This window comes from Rhipicephalus sanguineus, chromosome 1 (genome assembly GCF_013339695.2).
Source record: "Rhipicephalus sanguineus isolate Rsan-2018 chromosome 1, BIME_Rsan_1.4, whole genome shotgun sequence".
NCBI classification, from domain to species: domain Eukaryota; kingdom Metazoa; phylum Arthropoda; class Arachnida; order Ixodida; family Ixodidae; genus Rhipicephalus; species Rhipicephalus sanguineus.
Genome location: NC_051176.1, coordinates 10786758 through 10808957, shown reverse-complemented (window position 1 = coordinate 10808957; position 22200 = coordinate 10786758). Strand labels below are relative to the sequence as shown.

Here is a 22200-nt window from a genome sequence, read left to right as displayed (position 1 = left end):
GGACAGTGGGAGGGGGTTGAAACCCCGCCCCCGAAATGTTTCGATTTTGCATGTGCGTACGTGCACATACAAAGGCACGCACGAACATACAAAAAAGATGGTTGAACCCCCCCCCCCCCCGAAAAAAATTTTTGGCTACGCTTCTGATAGCCGTACATGTTGCTTTGTCCCGCAACGGTTCGCAGAACACGGTCTCTGCCGTATTCTGCACGGTGAGTCAAGTGTGCACTGTCGAAACTCACTCCTCAGTGTCTTTTCGGCATGACTGAGAAGGGCAGGCAGGAGCAGATAAAACCAGATCGCTTAAAAGACCTAAAGGGAGGGTGTCCTCCTATTGATCAGGACGTCTTGAGGGGCTAGTTGGTTCATACTATGCAGGAAATTTGCGCTAAACTAGAAAAGGACAACACAAAGAAGGAAACACTTAGACAGATCGAGCGCACACTACAACTGTTTTCCTCCTATTGGCCGGGTCGAATAGCATAGAGCCATTTTCTGCCCTGGCAGTGAATACTACTGGTATAGCCGGGGGCGGAGGACTTCGAGGATTGAATCCCCCGCCCTCCCGCCGAAACCATTTCTGTTTTGCATGTGTGCTGTTGTGCCCTCAGCACAAAGGCCCCCATGTCGCCGACTTTCCAACAAGAGGGTTCCAGGAAACGGCGTCTTGGCCGAGCCGGCGCCGACAGCTGATACCAGTCGTCATGCTTTCACGCTGCCTAACGACTGAGAACAGCAATTCCTGAGGGCGATGGAAGGAACAGAATGCCGGCGCATCCCAATTCGGAGAACACGGAGGGAAGTCAACATCTGCAACCGAAGGAGGGTCAACAAGACAATGGACGGCTACACGATTTAAGGCTGTGCCGGTCCGTGGTTGCAGAGTCGAACCGAGTCGAACCAGCCGACGTGGTCGGGCTGGCAGTCATGTTGACTGAGAGCGAAAACAGTAAATAGTCGTACATAAGTATTTCCTTCGTCACCTTGTCCTTCTGACTACTTCCGAGCACGATGCACACCAGTGTTCGCACGGCCACGCACCCGAGTCCCAACAGCGGTTCCAGAGGCGGGATACACGACGCGTTATTCCCAGCAGAGAGCCTGAGGGACGACATCGGACCTAACGGTGGTGGTAGCGAATTGGGTCCTACGCATCCTCAATCCTAACAGTGGTGGCAGCGGTGGGATGCCACGACCCCGTGTTCTACGCTGCGCACCCGAAGGGCCTACCTCAGTCGTAACGTGGTGGCAGCGGTGGGATGCCACGACCCGTATTCTACGCTGCGCACCCGAAGGGCCCTACCTCATTCCTAACAGTACATAGACGCGCACACATACAAACGCACGCACGAACATACGTAAAGTATGGTTGAACCCCCCCACCCCATTACGAAATGTATTGCTGGATACGCTACTGCAGTGAACACTTTACAAGTAAATAAAAACAAAACCAAAGCCCGTGCACATCACGTTTTCCTTTCTTTTCAAAAGCGGCAGCTCTCGAAGCCTTTCGTGCGGCCGGGTAGTGCGAACAGACACTATCATCATCATGACACGCGCTCTCTTCTTCCTCTTCCTTCCAATACACGTGTGCCCATAGCTCCGGTGCGGGATGGAATAACTCTCATGGTTGAGAGAGCAAGTAGAGAGAAAAAAGTCACAGTTTCGCCTTAAAGGCGAAGCAATGAATGCGATAGCAAAAAAAGGGGCCCGTGATGGACGCGGTGCTACGCTGCACAAAAATCTGCCCCCGGCAGCAACTATCGCGCGAGCAGACAGCGGAAGGGCTAGGTTCTCCCTGCGCAAATGTTAGAAGAAGCGAGCGAGCTGGCTGACGACTTTTAAATGCGCCCGTTGCGCTCCTCGCGCCATCTCGCTGGTAATGAAGAAACGCTTATAAGCGCTGCCGTCTCTGAGTGCCGCCAGCGGTATAGGGTGTGTATATAACGCTCGCCGTTAGCTACCTGAAGGATCTGCGTTTGGTGGCCTAGTGGTTAGCGCCACACGCTGCGGAGCGAGAGTTCGCTGGTTCAAGTCCGCGCTTCGGAAGCATAATTCTGAATTATTTTTCTCTGGGAATTATATATATATATATATATATATATATATATATATATATATATATATATATGCATACTTATACGTATACGGTGCATGACGGCGGCGACGGGGACGGTAAAAAACCAGCCGAGAGTGTCCATATAGTTGCTATCGCAATAATAGTTGGAAAGAGACCAAGAAAGATATAAAGAAAGAGAAATCTTGGCGAAAAATTCACCCAATCTCCCCGAAGGGAATCGTGAGGAAATGCGAATGCATTTCTTTGGGCGCGAGTGTGCGGCGAAGTAATTATAAAATGAATGACGAGACGGTGATTTGTAGGGTAACCATTTATTTAACACCTGTTTCTGTTATCGTTGCACTTGACGGTCACGATCACTGCCTTGTGGTCGGTAAAGTGCACGGTCAGAGGGTCTTTGAGAAGCATGCGGGCGTCACAGTTTCGGGTAAAGACTAGATCAATGCAAGCACCGTGAATGGTTGTGGGGCAGAGTTCGGATGCGGTAGAGGCACACTGCATAGAGTTCTTGGTGCGCATGTACTCGACAAGCCACTGTCCACTCGTCTTTCGCACGTCAACGTTAAAGTCACCAACCAAGACAACGGGGTCAGAGCTTTTGGAGCGCGCACAGACACTTTCCATGGCCGCATCGAGCTGCGCGGCAACGGCGTCTCGGGCGAGGTTGGGCGCGAGGTACACGGTCACCACAAAGATTCCGTCTCCGGTGTAGGCGAGCATGTACATGTCCTCGTACGGAGACGCGTCTCGCACGGGCGAGGTGGCAACGGCGTGCGATATCATGTTGCCGTACACATTGGACACGAGATTGACGCCGCAGTACTCGCCGTTCTTGTCGCTTCTGGCAAAGTAGTACGGGTCGACGGCGTCGTCACCACCGACGCTAGGGCAGACTCGGCGATCGAGGACGAGAAGCAAGGACTGGGATTGCCGGCGCAGTTTGCGAGCGAGCGAACGCGAGATTGGGGCGCCCGCCGAGAGGAGAACGCCGAAGCACGCGCCTACCCCCGCCCACACTCTTCCACGCACGCGGTAGTTCCGCCGAGCTCCCGCGATGCGAGCGCCCTCACGCGCCCGAGCGCGCTCCTCCTCTCCACTCACTCTCCGCTGATCCGCCCGCACCACCTGCTCCGGTTGCTATGTGCGAGGAGGAGCGCGCGCGCTCGCAGCTGTTGCTATGGGAGAGGGGGGCCGGGAGCGGAGAGATCGCGGATAAGGCGCCTGACAGAGCTCGACAAAGAACTGCATTCGCATTTAAAAAATTCCCCACGAGGCGGCGGAATTTGATCTCGCGTACTCACGATCCAAAGGCGAGCGTCCAAACCACTCGGCTATCCAAGCACGCAGAGAACATAGCATAGCCTTGTAGCCTTCTATAGTATAGTAGAGCAAGGTGGCGGGAATGGGAAGTGAGGAGAGATATGTGAAGGCGAGGAGGGGAGAGAATAATGCTTAGCATACAAAAAAAGAGGAAGAAAGACAGAAATAGAAAATAAGACAGAGAAAGATATTACAAAAAGGAGGCGAGAAATAGAGGGAGAGAAAGAAAGGGGAAGCGAGAAATACAGAGAGATAGAAAGAAGGGCAAGAAAGAGGAAGATAGATGGAGCGATAAAGACAAACAAATACATAGACACACAAAGAAAGAAGTAGATATAATCAGGCAAAAAGATATAGAAAAAACAGCGAGATGAGAGAAAAAGAAAGGAACAAAGGAAAAAAGAGAAAAAAAATTACGCCATCTCCCTCTAAAAGGAACCATATGTGGATGCGAAGCAGCGGGGAGATGGTTCGCTTGAGCGGCAGATGGTGTAATTTTTTTTAGGAGCTGGCTCGCCAGGTTCTTAAGCTGGGGCCAAGTCCCGCGCCGTAAGCTTCATCCATCCATTGAAACCGTCGTGGAACGCCAAGGGGAACGCTACGCGCGTCGTGTTCTCTCTAGCCTGGCCGTTAATTCTCACAGGGCGAGCGCGGAACGCGGTCGACAGGCGCGCGAGAGGGGGGATCGTAGGGGAGGAGGAGGGGACGCACATGCGCTGGCGCTCATCGCGGCGTTGCACAGAAGAAAATGAGCCGAGCGAGAGGGGGGGAGCGTGGCAGTGAGAGTAGGCGCATGCGCGGTGGAGCGCGGACGCCACCGCCAGACACAGCCCCGAGCAAAAGCTGCTTTGCATCTAATAAAGAAACACAAAGAAGGCCGCCCAGCTCCCACTTCCTTCAGGGTGGCACCACTTGTGCGAAGCTGCTTATTATAATGATTTTTTTGCCCTTCACTCTCCTTCCCGCTGACGGCTCTCTGCGGTCTCGCATTCGCCAACCGCTTGCGCCATGTCAGTGCGGCGGCAAATGCTCGCCGGCATGTCCCACTTCACTGCTGCTAGCGGTTGTTTCCGGGAGTTGAACTAGAGGACTAGGTTGAACCCCAGTCAGTGTTGCGCGGGAACATGAATAACGGTCTCAAACTGCACCCCGTAGCGAAACTTGAGGCTAAATAGTGTTCATATACGCGCCAATTCTGAAAATAGCCATTTTTGGGCATTTGGGCACAAACACCACAAATAGGTATTTATAGGTACTATAAAACACTATAAATGCCCTTCTTAACCTCTACTTCATGCTCATATGTCAAAGTGGCGCGTTAGGAGCGCAAGGAACAAAATATGCATTTGCCTAAAATCCAGTCTCTAGTCATCATCACTGTGACCACTTAGCACCAGCAGCTGGACCGGATTTGTTATCCCATCCGTTCGTGATCGCGGCTACAAGAGGTCTAAGTGTAGTGAAGTGCGAGGTATAGTACAGCTGGTGGAGATCCTCGATGTCTTTTAAGATGAAATTATCTATGATGCCTCCTGCCCTGGACGTCTTTTGATCGAGGTCTTTTGATGCCCTGTCCACATCCAAGCCGTCTTTCACAGATTATAAGGGCTAGGCGTTGTTGGGTATTGGTAAGTCAATGTTGAAGTCACGGGTAATGGTGAGAGGCCTGATTCTCTCGGCAGAGTTATTGTAGGGAAAAATTGACCCCGTTTTTTTTGTAATCCATGTATTCCACCTTGCGGACCACGTGGATGAGTGGATGGTAGTTGAGCGTCTTCAGCTCCCTTGTGTCGGCCGCGGCGGTATAGCGGTTACGGTGCTCGCCTGCTGAGGCGAAAGTCGCGAGTTCGATCCCGGCCGCGGCGGTCGCACTTCGATCGAGGCAAAATGCTAGATGCCCGTGTACTGTACGATCTCGGTGCACGTTAAAGAATATCCGATCGTCACAATTTCCGAAGCCCTTCGCTATGGCGTCTCTCATAATCATATTGTGGTTTTCGCACATAAGCTCCAACAATTATTACTATCACTTTCCTTGCGTGTCAACGCCGTTAATGTGTTGGTTGAGACTGTATCACTTGTGGCACATGCCCGCATAGACATTAACTCTGATATCCGGGTGCGTGCCACACGTGACTGAGAGAAAGGGTTTGATGACGTACGCGACAGGTATTTTGCGTTATTCATGTCATGACCAGTGAATCGTGTTCGTCATACACTAAGCTTCCATATTGCTAGCGAACACGCACAAAGGACGACATAGAAAGAGAGAGGACAACCGCTAGCGGTTGTCCTGTCTTTTTCTATGTCCTCCTTTGTGCATGTTCGCTAGCAATATGGAAGCATACAATCAATGCCAAGTAGCCCAGCTTGATGCATTAACGAGTCATACACTAATCCCCCGCTATGCCAATTTTGGTATATCACAAGTTTTGGAAACGGCCAGGAGACGCCCAGACGTAGGCGGCTAGATAGATAGACAGAAAGATACGTAGACAGAAACGGCCAAAGTGCTTGAGGTTCGCTATAAAATGCTTCGCATTTAAAATTTCTTGCCCGGGCGAGATTCGAACCCGTGTACTGACGATTGGAAGGCGAGCGTCTTAACCACTGGGCTATCCAGGTACGCTAGCAGAGCATAGCGTAGCCTTGTATAGTAAGTATACCTAGGGGGTGGGACAGGGAAATGAGGGTGAAAAGGACAGATTTGGGAGTGAAGAGAAGGGAAAGAATGAGGGGAGAGCGAGTATAGAGAGACAGAAATAGATAAAAAGAAAGGAAAGACAGAGAGAAAACGATAGAAGGTGAGAGAACGACTACACAGAGAGAAAGACATAGAAGGAAAGAGAAAGGGAAACATATTGAGAAAGAAAGATAATAAAGAGAGACAAAGGTAGAAAGACAGAGAAAGAGCGAAATGGAAAGAAAGAGAAGAGAGAAACTAAAAGACAGAAGTTGAGAGAAGGACTTCCGAGAGAGAGAGAGAGGGATGCATAGAAAGAGAAAAAGAGAAAGGGATGAAAGAGAAGAAATAGACAGAGACAGATGGCTAATCCCTCCGTCACAGGAATCGGTAAAACACGAAAGTGAAATGTGTCTAACCAGAAGTAGTGTGTAACGGGCGATCAACAAGGCAACGCTGTGTACAACCAACAGAGCAGCGCCTGGCAACGCTGTACGCAAGCGTTCTTTTTGCTATCAATAAACCAGTGTTCTTGTGTCCACCACCGTGTGCAGACGCTTTCTGCAAGACGCTCGATACATGGGGTCAGAAGTTGGACGCCACGATGACTGAACTACGCCCGCCCGAGCCACTGCAATTGGGCGACAACGCAGCGGCGTCCTGGCAGACATTCAAGCAACGCATCGAGCTGTACCTGATAGCTACGGAGCCCATCAAACCACGCAGTAAGGAGCAGAAAGCTGCAATTCTTTTGCACGTCGCCGGTCAAGAAGCAATTGATGTGTTCAATACCCTGAGCCTGACGCCGGAGGAAGCTAAAGACTATGACGCTTTGGTTAAAGCGTTTGAAGCCTACTGCTTGCCCAAGTGTAATGAGACTTACGAACGCTATGTGTTTCACTCGCGTCGTCAGGCACAAGAAGAGCCATTCGAACAGTTCTTTCGGGATTTGCAGTTGAAAGCAAGAACGTGCAACTTTGGTGATTTACGAGACTCCATGCTGAGGAACCAAATCGTGTATGGCATTTCTGGCGCTTCCCTGCGTGAAAAACTTCTTCGCAAGAAGGACATGACCCTCGTCACAGCAGTGGAATACTGCAAGGCTGAGGAACTTGCTGAATCGCAAAATAAAGCGTGGGCTGAGGAAAACAAAATTGAATCCTGTTTCAAGAACGCCACTTAAGAAGAGGACGAAAAAAATGTTGGTACTGCAACTTGTCACACGCGCCAAGAAAGTGTCCGGCGTAAGGCAAAATATGCAACGACTGCATGAAGCCTAATCACTTCGCTGCCTGCTGTACGAGCAACCGAGCAGCTGTTGATGACGTGGTCGACGGAGTGGAGAGTGACGGTGACTTCGACGTTCTGGAGATCAGGACAACGGAAACCAAGCGTGGTCACGAAAGTCGCGATTGGGTTGTAACAACGAACATTGAAGGAAAGCAGGTGCAGCTGAAGGTCGACACCGGAGCGCAGGCCAACTTGCTGCCGCGTTCGCTGTTCAACAGGCTCGGTACTAAACAGCAGCCGTACTCCACGAGGAGCATCTTGCGTCATTATGGGGGTGGTGAAATACCACACTGTGGAAAGGTTCGCCTCGCCGTGAAGTTAGACAAGCGACACGTTCTGCTGGAGTTCTTCGTAGTAAAGAAGAAGAAGCAAGCAATTTTGGGCCTTGAGGCTAGTGAGCAACTTGGTCTGGTCAACAGAGTCAACGCGGTGGACAACAGCGACGGTTACGCAAGCCTAAAGCAGACATATCCAAGACTATTTACCGGCATTGGAAGGACGCGGCACGAGTACAAAATGGTGCTTCGAGAGGACGCTGTCCCCGTAGTACAGCCAACCCGGCGTGTGCCTTACGCACTCAGAAAGCCACTCAAGAAAGAGCTCGACCGGATGAGTGCCGCGAACATCATTGAGAAAGTGGAAGAGCCGTCGGACTGGGTAAGTCCCTTGGTTATCGTGAGGAAGAAAAATGGAGACTTAAGAGTTTGCATGGACCCGCGGGCAATTAACAGGGCAGTGAAAAGAGAACACTTTCAGTTGCCATGCCGGGAAGAAATCGAGGGTGAGCTAGTACAAGCAAAGTTTTTCAGCAGACTTGATACAAACAGCGGTTTTCATCAAATTCCTTTAGATAGAAAGACTTCAGAAATCTGCACATTCAGCTCCCCGTTCGGTCGTTATCGGTATCTCCGATTACCGTTCGGTATTTCATCTGCACCCGAAGTTTTTCAGCGTACCATGAGCCAGATATTCGATGACCTCCCAGGAACGCGTGTGTACATCGACGACGTGCTTGTGTGGGGTTCTAGCAAAAAGGAACACGATGAACGCCTGCACAAAGCGCTAGCAAGGGCACAGGCTGAGGGCCTTACCTTGAACGCGGAAAAGTGCATTTTCGGACAAACTGAAATCACCTTCTTGGGCGATAAAATTAGCACCAAAGGTATTGAGCCTAATCCCGACCTGATAATGTGCATCTTAAACCAACCTGCGCCAAAGACCAAGAAAGGCGTCCAGCGCTTCCTTGGAGCAGTTAACTATTTTGGAAAGTACTTGCCACTGTTGTCAGCCCACACTGAGGCCTTGCGCAGCCTAATCAGGGACGATACAATTTTCGAGTGGACGCAGGTTCACGAGCGTGAGTGGGAACAACTGAAGATGATGCTGACGAAAGCGCCAGTCTTGGCTGTTTTTAATTCCGAGCTTCCCACGAAACTGTCGACGGACGCGTCTGCGTTTGCACTTGGAGCGGTCCTTTTCCAACAACATGGACGCGATTGGCGTCCCGTCAGATACGCGTTGCGAGCACTCACAGAAACCGAGCGAAGGTATGCTCAAATAGAAAAAGAGGCATTAGGCATAGCATTCGGCTGTGAAAAGTTTAACGATTATGTCACTGGAAGACATATTGCTATCGAAACTGACCACAGTCCATTGTTGGCGATTTCAAAGAAAGAAATAGGTGACATGCCACCGCGTCTGCAGCGGCTATTTCTTCGGCTGCTGAAATATGAATTTGATTTGCAGTATGTTCCAGGCAGCAAATTAGTTGTTGCTGACACCTTGTCAAGAATCCCAGCCCAGGAACACCCAGGCAAGGGCACAACAGATGTTGAAATTCATGCTGTTGGCGTCCTTACTTCAAGTGTGGTCCAGCCACCCTCTCCCGTCTGCAGGGAGCAACCGCCAGTGATGAAACGCTGCAAGATGTCATTTCGAGATTGCGGTCGTCAATCCCAGTAGAGGGTGAGCTAAAGTCCTCCACAGCAGAGCTTACTGTAGTCAACGGAATACTGCTAAAGGGAACCAAAGTAGTGGTACCTGCAAGCATGCGAACGGAGATGCTGAGACGATTGCACGAAGGGCATCTCGGGTTAGGGAAATGCAAATTGAGGGCCCGTAAGTTGATGTATTGGCCACGAATGGCAGCAGATATTGCCCATTTTATTGACAGGTGTGACGTCTGTAAGACGTTTGCTTATCGGCAACCTGACGAGCCCCTTCTTCAGCGCGCCGTCCCTGACTTGCCGTGGGCTAGAGTTGGTGCAGATCTTTTCCAGCATGCTGGAAAGAATTTCTTGGTTGTCTACGACGCCCTACTCTAATTTTCCTGAAGTCGAACAGCTAAAGGAGACCTCAGCAACAGCTGTCATTCAGAAACTACGTCAGATCTTTGCAAGGCACGGGTTACTATTAGAAGTTTGTAGTGATGGCGGCCCTCAGTTCGCGTCAAAATAGTTCAAAGATTCTGCGGCTCGATATGACTTCAAACATACAATTTCAAGTCCGCATTTTCCCAGATCCAATGGACTCGCCGAGAAGAAGGGCGTCCAAGTGGTCAAGCGGATTCTGGACAAGACGGAGAGGAGTAAAGAGGATTTCTATTTAGGCCTTCTGAACTACAGGGTGTGTCCTCTTGAGGATGGCCGGTCGCCAGCAGAGCTGCTGATGGGACGAAGTCTCAGAACGCTGCTTCCAGATTTCTCAGTGTCACCCCCAAGGCCCGTGCGAAAACATGTGCAAACAAAGACCCCAAGAAGGTCACTTGCTATATTACAGAAGGGAGACGTCGTACGCGTTCTCAATGATGGTAGATGGGAAATAAAAGCACAAGTCCAAGATCTCGTGGCGCCAAGGTCGTACACCGTTCTGACAGAAGATGGCCGGGTTTTCCGTCGAAATAGACAACACCTCCGCAAAACGCCAGAAGCGTTCTGTCGATTATCCCATTACAACGCCGACGACAGCGACGACACCTCCGATTCATCTACAAGTGGAGCCATACCGCACGCGCCAGAACCTCCGCAGGCTACGCAGGACCGACCGCCAGCCCGCACATCAGGCTTACCGAACAGTGACGATTTCTACCGACGATCCATCAGACCACAAAGACCACCACCTCGCCTGGCCTACACTCACGGATTCCAGCAGAGTGAAACAGCCTAGGAGAGAGGACAGTTACCGCCCGGCGTTAAATGTCTTCTGTATTTTCAGTGTTTTTTGTGTGATTCGCCTTCAAAGAAAGGAGGATGTAACGGGCGATCAACAAGGCAACACCGTGTACAACCAACAGAGCAACGCCTGGCAACGCTGTACGCAAGCGTTCCTTTTGCTATCAATAAACCAGTGTTCTTGTGTCCACCACCGTGTGCAGACGCTTTCTACAAGACGCTCGATACATAGTGCTTATTCTGTACTGATATATCAGAGCTTGTACAATGTCTATTCGTGCTTAGCAGCTATAACACCGATTGGCGTGAATGCACCCATGTTGACGCCTAGTTCGCAGAGGCTTTAGCTTGAGCCGCAAACGCATGCGTCCCACTGACCTCTGTCTCGCTCCACCAAGGCACGACATTCGCCCGTCAAAATCGCGTCCTTTCTACAACACGTATTGCAGCAGTTTTGTTAGTCGGTGCTCTCGCAATCGCACTAGTCGGCGGCGGAGAAATCCCGTTGGTGCATGTCGAAGCTGCACTACTCCCATGAGCCGACGCACGCTGACGCGAAGCGAAAGGCAAAGAACGTAACTGCGTCTAGGGTGCCTCGGCGACGCCAGCGTGGCCAGTGTCTCTCGCTGGTATCGAGACGCTTTAACCATGACCTCCGATATCGCGCGCAATCTCGGAGTAAACGCTAGTAAGTGTCGATCATGACGCATTACTTCTTTTCACCTCTCACAGACGGCGGAACCGCCCCCGCTCCGCCCCGCCTATCTACACCGCCAACAGAGAGCACCGTGCGAGAGAGGATGTGCGAAAGATATTGGCCTCGAGGCCCACCACTGGAAACGCCGGCGCCACCGTCGGCGTGAGGTGCTTGGCAGGATCATGTGGTCTCAGCGGCCGCGTCGGCTGCTTGTGGAGCACTGCTGCGTGCTTTGAAAACGAGTTTCAAGTCCCACATGCGCTGCGGTCTGTTCAACTTCGGAAGTTTTCTCTCATTTTCTACTCAATTGAAAGCATTGTAATAGAGTGGCTGCCTCCGAAGCCCACGAACATGGGGCTCTACCGCTCGGTGCCACAGTGCCGCGCTTACGCAAGGGAGCCCAGTGTCAGCCTGCACCGGTAACCGCGGGACAAAAACTGCGTGAAGCATGGGTTGTAAAGCTGAGAACCGGCAAGTAACCATCGGCTATGAGTCTTGTTTGCAACAAGCACTTCCGCGACGAAGACTTTTGTTAAAGCGTCGGGCCTGCGTTGTTCGGTGAGTAGCAGACAGCGCGCATTGAGACGATGGCTCGCGCGCGCTTCCCGCCGGCAAATGATGCTTATCTGCCACAGGATGGAAAAGGCGCTACCTTTTACCACGTGCGATACCATCTCAGCACCCTCCCGTGCAACATCTTGATCGTCGGCCCCGTGCTCAGCGTCCACAAAATCGCCTGCAGATGCACAAGTCATTGTTTAGATACTTTGAATTAAAAAACTAACAGGGGCCCTTATGCATTCGCCAAAGATGACTAGAAGGCGAAAGCCATCTTCTTCTTCTTGTCAGTCGATGTACTGATTCTCCCGCGCCCCCCTCCAAAAGCTTTCTGCACCTAACGCAGTTTTGCACGGCCTCCGTGACCAGTCACGGAGGCAATGAAAAGCGACATGACGTGTGAATGCGTCATCATGTGACGTCATAATGACGTTACATATTTTTGCGATATGTGACGTCATGATGACGTCATATGGTGACACCATCACGTGACGATTATTTTTTGCATCACTCGTGTTGACGCCGCCGACGCGGGACGCCAACGGGCAATGTTCCCATTTGATGAGGCATCTAGGGCTTTCGCCCTCATAAGCTAAATAATTTTTACATTGCCTCCGTGATCGGCCCACCGATCACGGAGGCAATGCAAAGCGACCATGACATGTGAATACGTCATCACGTTATGTCACGTCTTGGTGATGTCATAATGAAGTTACAAATTTAGGAGATCTGTGACGTCATGATGACGTCATATGGTGACGTCATCACGTGACGATTATTTTTCGCGTCACTCGTCTTGACGCCGCCGACGGTCAGTCTTCCCGTTTGAAGAGGCATCTAAGGCTTTGGCCTTCATAAGCTACGCGACGTTTGCTGGTGGACTAGCGAGAGTCAAATGCTGCGGCTGTGTGCTGCATTTATGTTGGCAATAACATTTTTTCAGTGGAGCTTGCGTTTCCCTGACGCAAACAGAATGTGCTAAAAATCCCAAATTTATTTGTGCCACTCTCAAACTCACGTTGGGCCTCTCCAACCCCATGTATTTACGTGGGAAAGATGCCACCCTGTTGGCGTTAGACACGACACTGCTGCCAAAATTGCTGGGGTACTCGCCAAATAATTACTATCCTGTTTTGCGGCTGCTGGTTGCTGCAATAACTTCTATTTTATGCACCGCTATTTCAAGTTCATGTGGGTCCTAGTTCACAGCCGACGTTTGGAGAACAAGTCCGGCAAACGTTACTGTATTTTCTTTCTTTTCCTTGGCGTTGGATGCTACTACGTGCTTGGTCTCGTAGACTGCTTCGACTTCGACCAGCAGTCCGCCGCGGTGGTATAGCGGTTACGGTGCTCGGCTGCTGACCCGAAGGTCGCGGGTTCGATCCCGGCCGCGGCGGTCCCATTTCGGTGGAGGCGAAATGGTAGAGGCCCGTGTACTTAGATTTAGGTGCACGTTAAAGAACACCAGATGGTCGAAATTTCCGGAGCCCTCCACTACGGCGTCTCTCATAATCATATCGTGGTTTTGGGACGTAAAACCCCAGATATTATTATTATCCTTCGACCAGCAATCTCGAATTGGTGAAGCTTTGGTCTATCAATTTTTTTATGACAGAGAGCGGCAAGTTCACTGGAATGCAAAGGGATCGATAATTAAGGAGCATTAACAAAAACGTGTCGAATTTGCTCACGTTTTGTGTGAGCACCAAACGAAACGAATGCACTGAATAAAGAAACAGAAGCAGCGGCATTTGCGCGCTGAGAACATCGATCAATACGCAGTGCGAGACAACTTGTCAAATGACATTGAAACGTACACGAATTTAGACCGAAAAAAAAAATACTGAATCGATGGGAGGGCACATCACAAAGTTTCCATGCGCACCGAAGCCGTAGTGGTAACTAAATTGTTTTTGAACTGCTCTGATAGCGCCCGCGCAAGAGTAGTTGTTTGTGTACTCACAAATTATCATATTTTGCTGCCTAAAGATCACAGCACGGGGCCAAAACGTGCTCGTAGCAAAAGCGAAAACAACAGTGCGAACATATATGCAGACGCTCATACATGCAGGGGCACCGTCAGTCGTCGCGAACCCGTACGATCGCTGGCTTGAGGCTTCTTTCTGTTATGCTCCGTTTGGTTATACAGGCAGTCTATTCTAACGAGATATTTCACATAGTTTGCACTCAGCGAGTTTGCACTCAGCGTGAAGCGGGTGCTCGGTTTTCTGCAAAGAGACAGCTACTGTAGACTATCTTGTGCTTTCAGTTCGTCGAAAATGATTATTTTGACAGTAAGGAACACAGTTCCTTTCGAAAGTACTTACAGAAATGCCCTGGAGGGCTTCCGCGAGGTGTTTTTGTAGAGCGCCGACAGCAAAACCTATGGGGAGCGCGCCGGCGGTATCCTACCTAGCACGCAATCGAGGCGCGTCCGACAGAGGGCGACTCCGTAACTCCTCGCGGCCAATAAGGCGCGTTTGTGATGTGTCCAGCTTATGTCAAGTTAGCATAGTTGGTTTTGCGTCAGGCGCTTACCGTCGCGGCCGGAACGTCCTGGGTTCAATTCCCAGCGGCGGATCTTTTTCTTGGTTATTTTCTTTCTCACCCGTTGGCGTCCAATTTATGAACGTCATATCCGCTAACGAAAGTACTTGGTGGACCCCGGCATAAAACGCTTTCGTGTTAATAAGCAGACGCAAAAAAATAGATGGAGAAAAAAGACAGGATGTATATAGGCATGTATTGCAAGGAGTGGGAAAGAGAGAGGGTAAAAGCCTAGGCAAGCCAGCTAGGTGCCCCCCATCTCTCCTCTGACCCAGCTTTGCGCGACTTAGTTCAAGCAGCGCAAACTTTTTTATCCTTATCTTGGGGTGCAAACTGCGCGTTTACGTGCTTCAAGAGCGTTTCACGTTGAGCAATCAAGATTTGAGATGAGACAGTGGAACCGAATATTCTATCTATTCGAAAGGAGAAACACGTGCCAATGAGGTGCTTAGAAGATTTTTTTAGTGCTGAACTGAAACAAGAAAGTGCAGTCTTACATTTCGCTGTTTTAGAATCTGAAGGCCTGTAGTTTAGAATGGCTTTGGCTGACTTGGGCAAAAGAACAAGCACGTAAGGTCGGATGAGAACGTTAGTTGCCGATGCAGAAACTGGAGACGTTTTTCGTTGGGAATTTCAAAGGTGAAGGTGAAACCACAACACCCTTCCCTGAAAACTTTCGGAATATCTGTAATATTCATAATAGTAGGTAGCCTAGGAATATTTATATTATTAAGCAGTCTGAGAATTATGCGGAGTGAATAAGGTGTTGCAGTCAGGCAGATAGTGATTGTGAGACGATTACTCATATTCGCGAAAATGCAGCGAAAGTAACAAATATCAGCAAATGCGCTGCATGTGTTGTTGATAACCATCTTCGTGAATTAGATGTTGTGAAAAGTAAAGTATTTTGCTCTGCTCTCTTTGTCGATTAGTCATATACGCAAAAATACAGTGCGAGTAGCAAATGCCAGCAAATGTGCTACATGTGTTGTTATTTATGGGCATGGTGCAGACTATGCTTTCTTATGCCACATAAACGCCTACGCTATTTATCTGGTTGCACTAATTTTACAAGCAGGATTGATCAAGTTACGATATCTGTTATTATTTGCTTATCCCAAGCGTCCCACAACGAGTTTCTTTGATTCAAGCGTTGCAACAGATGTTTGTAGCGTGAATAAACACACAAAGCCCCGGTTCTTGAATAATGCATGTTGCTGAGCGAGTCGGTCGTACATCATTAAACAAGGTGCTGCGCAAAGGAAACACGGACAAGGAAGTGAACGTGGACGGGCGCAGGTTCTTGCGATAACCACACCTTTAAGTGTGCAACTTTTAGTTCCGCTTTTCAAAGAAAACGCTGAAAACTTAACACGCGATCCTTTAACACTAACACCAACAAAACTTCCCACCACTAACATCAGGAAATAACTTTTGTAACAATACGTGTATTTTCGGGCTCCTTCGTAAGATATATACCAGTGCCCAAATCAACATCGCTGATATTTTTCAACATAGCGAAACAGTAATGCGGCGCGTATTTCAATACGCTGGGGACACTGTCATTTTGTTTCGGCATTCCCGTTTTCCAGAAGCGGTTCCCCTTCTGCAAGATTCTACGATAAATTTGATCAACTGGTTCGCAATAATGTGAATAATGTAAACGTCTGTAATACACAGCTCATTTGTTTCCATAATGCATTAAAAAAAGTTTGTTTAAGCGTGCCATTGCTGGCTCACTGTTCGTCTCGTTCTCCGTGTTCTTGTACACCTGTTCCATATGTTTCATCTGTTAAATACCTTGGTGTACTTCTTGACAGTGGCTTCGCCTGGAACTCGCACCTGGCGTATGTTTGTTCAAGGCTACGGGCAGTATCTCGTACATTAAACACTATCAGATACTATACGCCACTATCAGTGCGCAAAATGATACGGCAAGCCTTAGTTATAGTGTTAGAATAAAATAAACTCTATCCTTCATTCTATTTTGAAAGTGATTAGTTATGATTTAAGACTGCCCTCAGGCACAGACTTTTCAAATCATTACGATGCTCTAACTGTGATGCCCTTCTGACTGAGACGGCTGTCCTGAGGCATTTTTGGACTAACAAGTATAAAGTTCCTTGCGTTCCTACACGCTGCCTCGGACCTAAAAACCGTTTTCGGGGGATTCGCTGCTCCACCTGATATGTTCAGCGCACTCGTAGCTACTTTATACCGTCTTGCTTTAATCAACTACCCCCGAGTGTCTTTCGAGCAAAAACAAAATTCAAGCTGAATCAACTTCTTCGTCGCATTAATCTTTAACTCCTTCGTGACATCTGTACTTTTCCTTCGGTAAATGCCGCTGTGGTATCAAAACCTTGAAGTAACCATGTATCTCAGGCTGCGCATAGCTGTTGATGTATTAAAGACATTAGAATTTTTTCTTTTTTTTCTGTCTACAGGTTAGAATGATCTTACATTGCTTTGTGATGTGTTCTTTTGTTTTTCATGGTATTCCCGCTTTTTTTCACCGAAAATTTGATGGTGTTCTATTATTGTATTTTTGCCAGTGCATGTACGAATGGTAACTCATGTAATGCTGGGTGACGTTATATGTATTACCACCAGTTTTATTTCTTCGTGCACTTGCTTGCATGTATGCGCGAAAAGATAAAGAAAAAGGTGTCTGCATTTGAGTGGTCCTAGATAAATGAATTCCTGTTGTCTGCTGTCTGTCGGCTCTGACCTTCTAGCCCAATGAGGCTTTTGCAGGAAAATTTTGTATTACATTGTGACTGTGCCAAATGTCAATAAAGTATTATTAATATTATTATTATTATTATTATTATTATTATTATTATTATTATTGTTATTATTATTATTATTAATCTTTTCTTTGCGTGTCGGTATTTTTTTCGACTACAACAAAATGTCTGCGAAGTTTAAGCAGCGGCACAGTCTGAACTTAGTGCACAGTATAGAACCAAATATTTTTCCCATACTAAACTGTCTCACTACTCATGCATCGTTTGTCGCTTGGAATCGACCGTACGAAGAACATTTAGCTTGCTACCAATGTTCATTGCAAGCACAAGAAATGATCGTATGGGGCAAGAAGCACGCAGCAAGGGCAGACTCACTGCTAGAGTCATCATTATCTGCCTCACTGCATCTCTGTTGTCCCTGATGCAACTACATTGGTTGTCATACACGCCAAATGCTCGCTATTGTATTGAGACAGATATTTGGTCGCCACAGTGTGATGTTTGCCCAATTTATATGACCGCATGGGGGCGTCTATTTCGCTTTCATCGTGGACTGCTGTGCCAGACGTGTGCGCGAAGCCCCTGGACCCTGGACCATGCTACGCGTATCTGCGCCGCTTCTACTACGACAAAAGCCAGGACCGCTGCCTGCCGTTCATCTTCGGAGGCTGCCTCGGCAACCGAAACAACTTCTACACCAGCGCCCAGTGCAATCGTCACTGTCGCTGTAAGTCTTATTTTTTGAACCGTACGTACCGAAGGAATTGAAGAGACAAAACGATGTTGCTACTGAGTAGATGTAAATGCTTCACGTTAGCATGTACAGCAGTCCCTACGCGTTTTTTTACGTGATGTGGGACTCCATGGCTCTAGGGGTATATGCGATCGGTGAGAAATTTGCCTGCCAGAACACATGCACGCGCCCGTCAACAACCAATAAAACGCACCAGTGCGAGTGCTGCTGAATGAACTAGGGAAAACAACGAAATTTAAAGGTCACGACAGCTCATGCGACAGCGAGAAAGGAACATGAACTTTGAGTTCACGCCTTCGCCTTTCTTTCTTTTGCCGAGACGTGATTTGGAATGTTCTTTTGGAATTATTTTTGACAAGGCGGTTGCCTTGACAGCACTGATAATTATGGATGACTGTATACGTATCTTCTGAAAATATGGCGTTAGATTGTCGGAGTTCCTGATTCCCTAGCTCGAATAGTCACTGCAATGGACATCGTCTTGAATGAGGAAAAAACTGTAATGACGCAAAGAAGACCGGGATGAAGCGAAGATACGAACAGACAGACCCGGGCGCAAACTTTCAACTGTTTATGATCAGAAACCGCGCCGATTTATATAGGCTGCCGAACAAGGTAATCCCATAACAGAAATTGAGACATGGCAGAACTAACAATTCATCATGAGCCACTAATACAGAGTCAAGGCATGCGCCGGAACTGCACTAACGCGATTGAACTATGAAAACATGCCAGCACCTATGAACACGTGCCAACCCTAGTGAGAGGAAAAAAGAGCATCGCATAATCTAAACTCTACATGTCTAAGTTCTATCTTTCAAAAAGATAGCATCCTTCTCGCTTAGATCGAGTGATGGGGCACTAACGCACTGGCTACCTGCTCTTTTTATTAGAAACGCTTCAATTGTCTCCCTATCAGTGCGGCTGCTTGCTCTCTTTAGAAATGTGGTTTGGCTGAAGTGTGGCGCACAACCACAGCGCTTGCAGTGGTCTGCCAAGTGCCCGCCCATGTGGCTGCTGACCGCCAAGCGGTGCTCCCTTGCACGATCGTTGAAACACCGGCCTGTTTGGCCGATGTACACCCTACCGCAGCTTAGGGGAATATTATATACCACATTGCTGACTCACTCGGTGCATCGCGTGGCGTGCTTCTTGGAGCAAGCAGCCGCCTGCTTATGCCCCATCAAAGGGCAAATCCTGGCGAGTTTGCATGGAGCGGAAAACGCAATGCGCACACGATATCTGGCTGCGATCTTTTTTATATTGTGTGAGAGCCGCTGAACGTAACGAATTACGTGCGTACTCATTTTTTTCTTTTGGCTCCTGCACTTTTCTTCCACGTTTCAACTTCTGCAAGAGGCTTTCGCACACACCCGTGATAACGGAGGGAGGAAATCGAGCGTCTTTCAGCCTGTTAATCTGATTACTAAATCCCGTAACAAGACGGTGCTCACATGACTTCATCAAAGCCGAATTGAGGCATGTGATAGCTATACCTCTCTTGATTAGCTTAAAATGTGCGCTGTCATACGGCAAAAGGCTCTTCTTAGTCCTAGGGTTATACATCCAGCACAGGTGGTCCTTCGTGAAACTATGTTTAACATGCAGAAATTGAATGGAATTGTCACGTTATTACGAACGGTACAGAACCTCTGTCTGTCGGGGCACCAGGACGTCGAGCTGAACCGACACAGGAAACACAACTTCTTCGTCTTTTCCACTTCCTTCTCCCCTCGTCAGTTTTACAGTGGCACATACACACAGTAGTATAGCGCAATGTAATCCCATGCTCGTGGCAATATTTACGTGTGTCGTCAGAAGCAAGCATTCAACCCAAAGTTTTGCCGTCTTCAGTGATGACACTTGCCATGATGCTGCACATATGCCTGTGTTGCACTACAAATAATCCACAACTACATGAAACTTAAGCCTGACACGCATGTTATCTATGTTTCTGATGGCCCCAGCAGTCACTTGAAAAAAAAGTACCAGTTGTTCGAGTTGTGTCAGAAAGATCGCATATCAACAAAGTGGATTTTTTCGGCCACAGGGCATGGCAAGAACTCTTGTGACGGTGTTGGTGGCCTAGTAAAGCATCAGGCCACGCTCTACAACCTGAGAGCGGCAAGCTCAGCTGTGATTAAGTCGGCATCTGAAATGGTGGCGCAAATGAGCGCGAAGCTCAAGAATGTCTAGCTGCTGCGTGCAAATGCAGACGAGCTAGAAACCTTCCGTCAGCTTAAGAAGAGCCAGTGGAAATTGTTGCCACGTGTTCCAGGCATACCTTCTTGGCATGTTTGGCTAAACATATCTGAAGGCACTGACCGTGGTCGTGTTTTATTAGTGTCACGTACTGCTAAAGGTGATCTGCAAAAGATGCAGCCCTTTTGAGCGCATCCCTTGCTTCACGCATTAATCACCGAAAGAGCAGAGTGTGGTTACTTCAAGCGCATATGTTTTATCTTGCGACACCCAACACTTGCGTTGGAACATTTTCATGCATAAGTTTATCTGCAAATATACACAGATGATTTGCAACTGAGTTACAGTGTAGAGCATTTCCTCCATTAGAGCTGTGTAATCAGCAGCATAAATGCGCCTTCATCGGCATGTATTTGTCACAGTGCTAAAACAGCCTTTCTTCTCCAAATGCGGTCACGTTTACTCGCGTATGAAGCCGATTGCAGCTTTTCTGTTCCGGTTTATAGATTTCTCAGCACCTCCGCGCATTCTGGAAAAGCTCTGATTTGTACCGCGAATATTGTCGCTAAAAACCGAATAATGCAACACGTTTTTCTGTCTTACTTTCCGAAGGCCTTCGGTTGTCTTTTTACGGGATTTTAAGAAAAATCGAATATGTTTTTTTTTTAATATTCGCATTTCAGTAAGGCTCACTTTCGCCGATATGAGAAGTTTGAGGCAATATATAAAAATATATATTTGCCCTACGGCAACAATATTTTATGCACCTATTGAACACACTATATTCCCACAACTCGTCAAGTTTAGAAGCGCCGCTTGTATTGCCTTCAGAGAAAAAAAATGGGGAATACATAACCTTTTATAAAATGTCACATAATTAGACATTTTTAAAACTATTTTCATTCGCTCTACAAAATTGAAACCTTATGAATTTATTCTTCATTAGGCATAAATCTCAGGAAAATACTATTTCCCTTGTAACAATAATATTTGTGTTTTTATAGCATCTCAAACTTTCGAGAATTACAGGTGACAAAATTGGTCCCTCCGTGTTGGATACGTTCGATATTTTTTTTCCTCGTAAGTTATGCCGGTAATCATAAACCGAAGTTTACTTTCAGGCTACCTGGAAAGAGGTGCATAAAATATTAAATACTCAATCAAATCTAAAATATCAATTTTCGGACCCGTGTTGATCTCTCGTGGAATGACCCAATGGACAATGCAGTGCTACGCGAGCTGTTCCTCGAACGCTTGCCGTCCAACGTGCAAATTGTGCTGGCTACTACTTCCACTATGAATTTACCGTCACTCGCCGCACTCGCCGACAAAGTCATGGAAGTGGCGACGCAGCACTTGCAAGTCGCTGCCGTCAGCACTCCTTCTACACGACCCCCGTCATCACGTGCTGCTCCTAATTTGACAACCGCTACCACCTCACCTTCCCACATCGACCACCTCTGCGACAGGCTCGAAGAAATAATCGTGGCAGCAGCCGCGCGACAAGACTATGCTCCACGCCATTTGCGACAGCGTGGCCGATCCTCAACACCCCTTCTAAAAAGACAGGGCGTGCAAACATGGACACAAGAAAGAAGTCAGGACATCACGAACGCCGACTAACAACTGAAGAGACGCACAACGGCTGAAAAGAAAGAAGGCACGAAAACTTATCTGCGCATGCCCATGCAACAGGCGAACCTACTAATCCGGCACGCGCGGCGGTCTACGTGGAAGATAACTGTTAAGGCATTTGATTTCATCTTTATGCATGTTAATCGACGGTTGGCTCCCGCATGCGCTACGACTATTCTCGATATGCCATGCTTCAATCATCAGGCGCGTTTCTTCATTTCTATGACGGTACAACACTGCGCATTCATCGAATTTTGGCGTGCACTTACAATCTCGACAATGTAAAGATAGATTAGAAGGTGAGCCTCTTGCTAGCGATCTCTTATGTTCCAACAATCTCTGAATAATGCATCGGCCCGTTTGTCCTACGTAGAAGCGACCGCAGCCGAAAGGGACCTTACACCACACTCGTACGGCAATCAGTGAATTTGTTGGTGTGTTTTACGAAACAAATATCGGTCCGCTTCTTGTCTTTTACTCGCTCATTCTTCCTCTGCATAGCGGCACAAATCTT

At 48.2% G+C, this 22200-nt stretch overlaps 1 protein-coding gene across 1 annotated transcript in view; it reads left to right on the top strand.

Annotated features, from left to right (window-relative positions):
- Positions 1–22200, top strand: part of LOC119389414 (papilin) — a gene marked incomplete in the record, with an annotated part of 1122639 nt that overhangs the window by 642875 nt on the left and 457564 nt on the right. Inside the window, 1 exon segment of the mRNA XM_049412048.1 lies at positions 17661–17822. Coding sequence (XP_049268005.1) covers positions 17661–17822 — 162 coding nt within the window.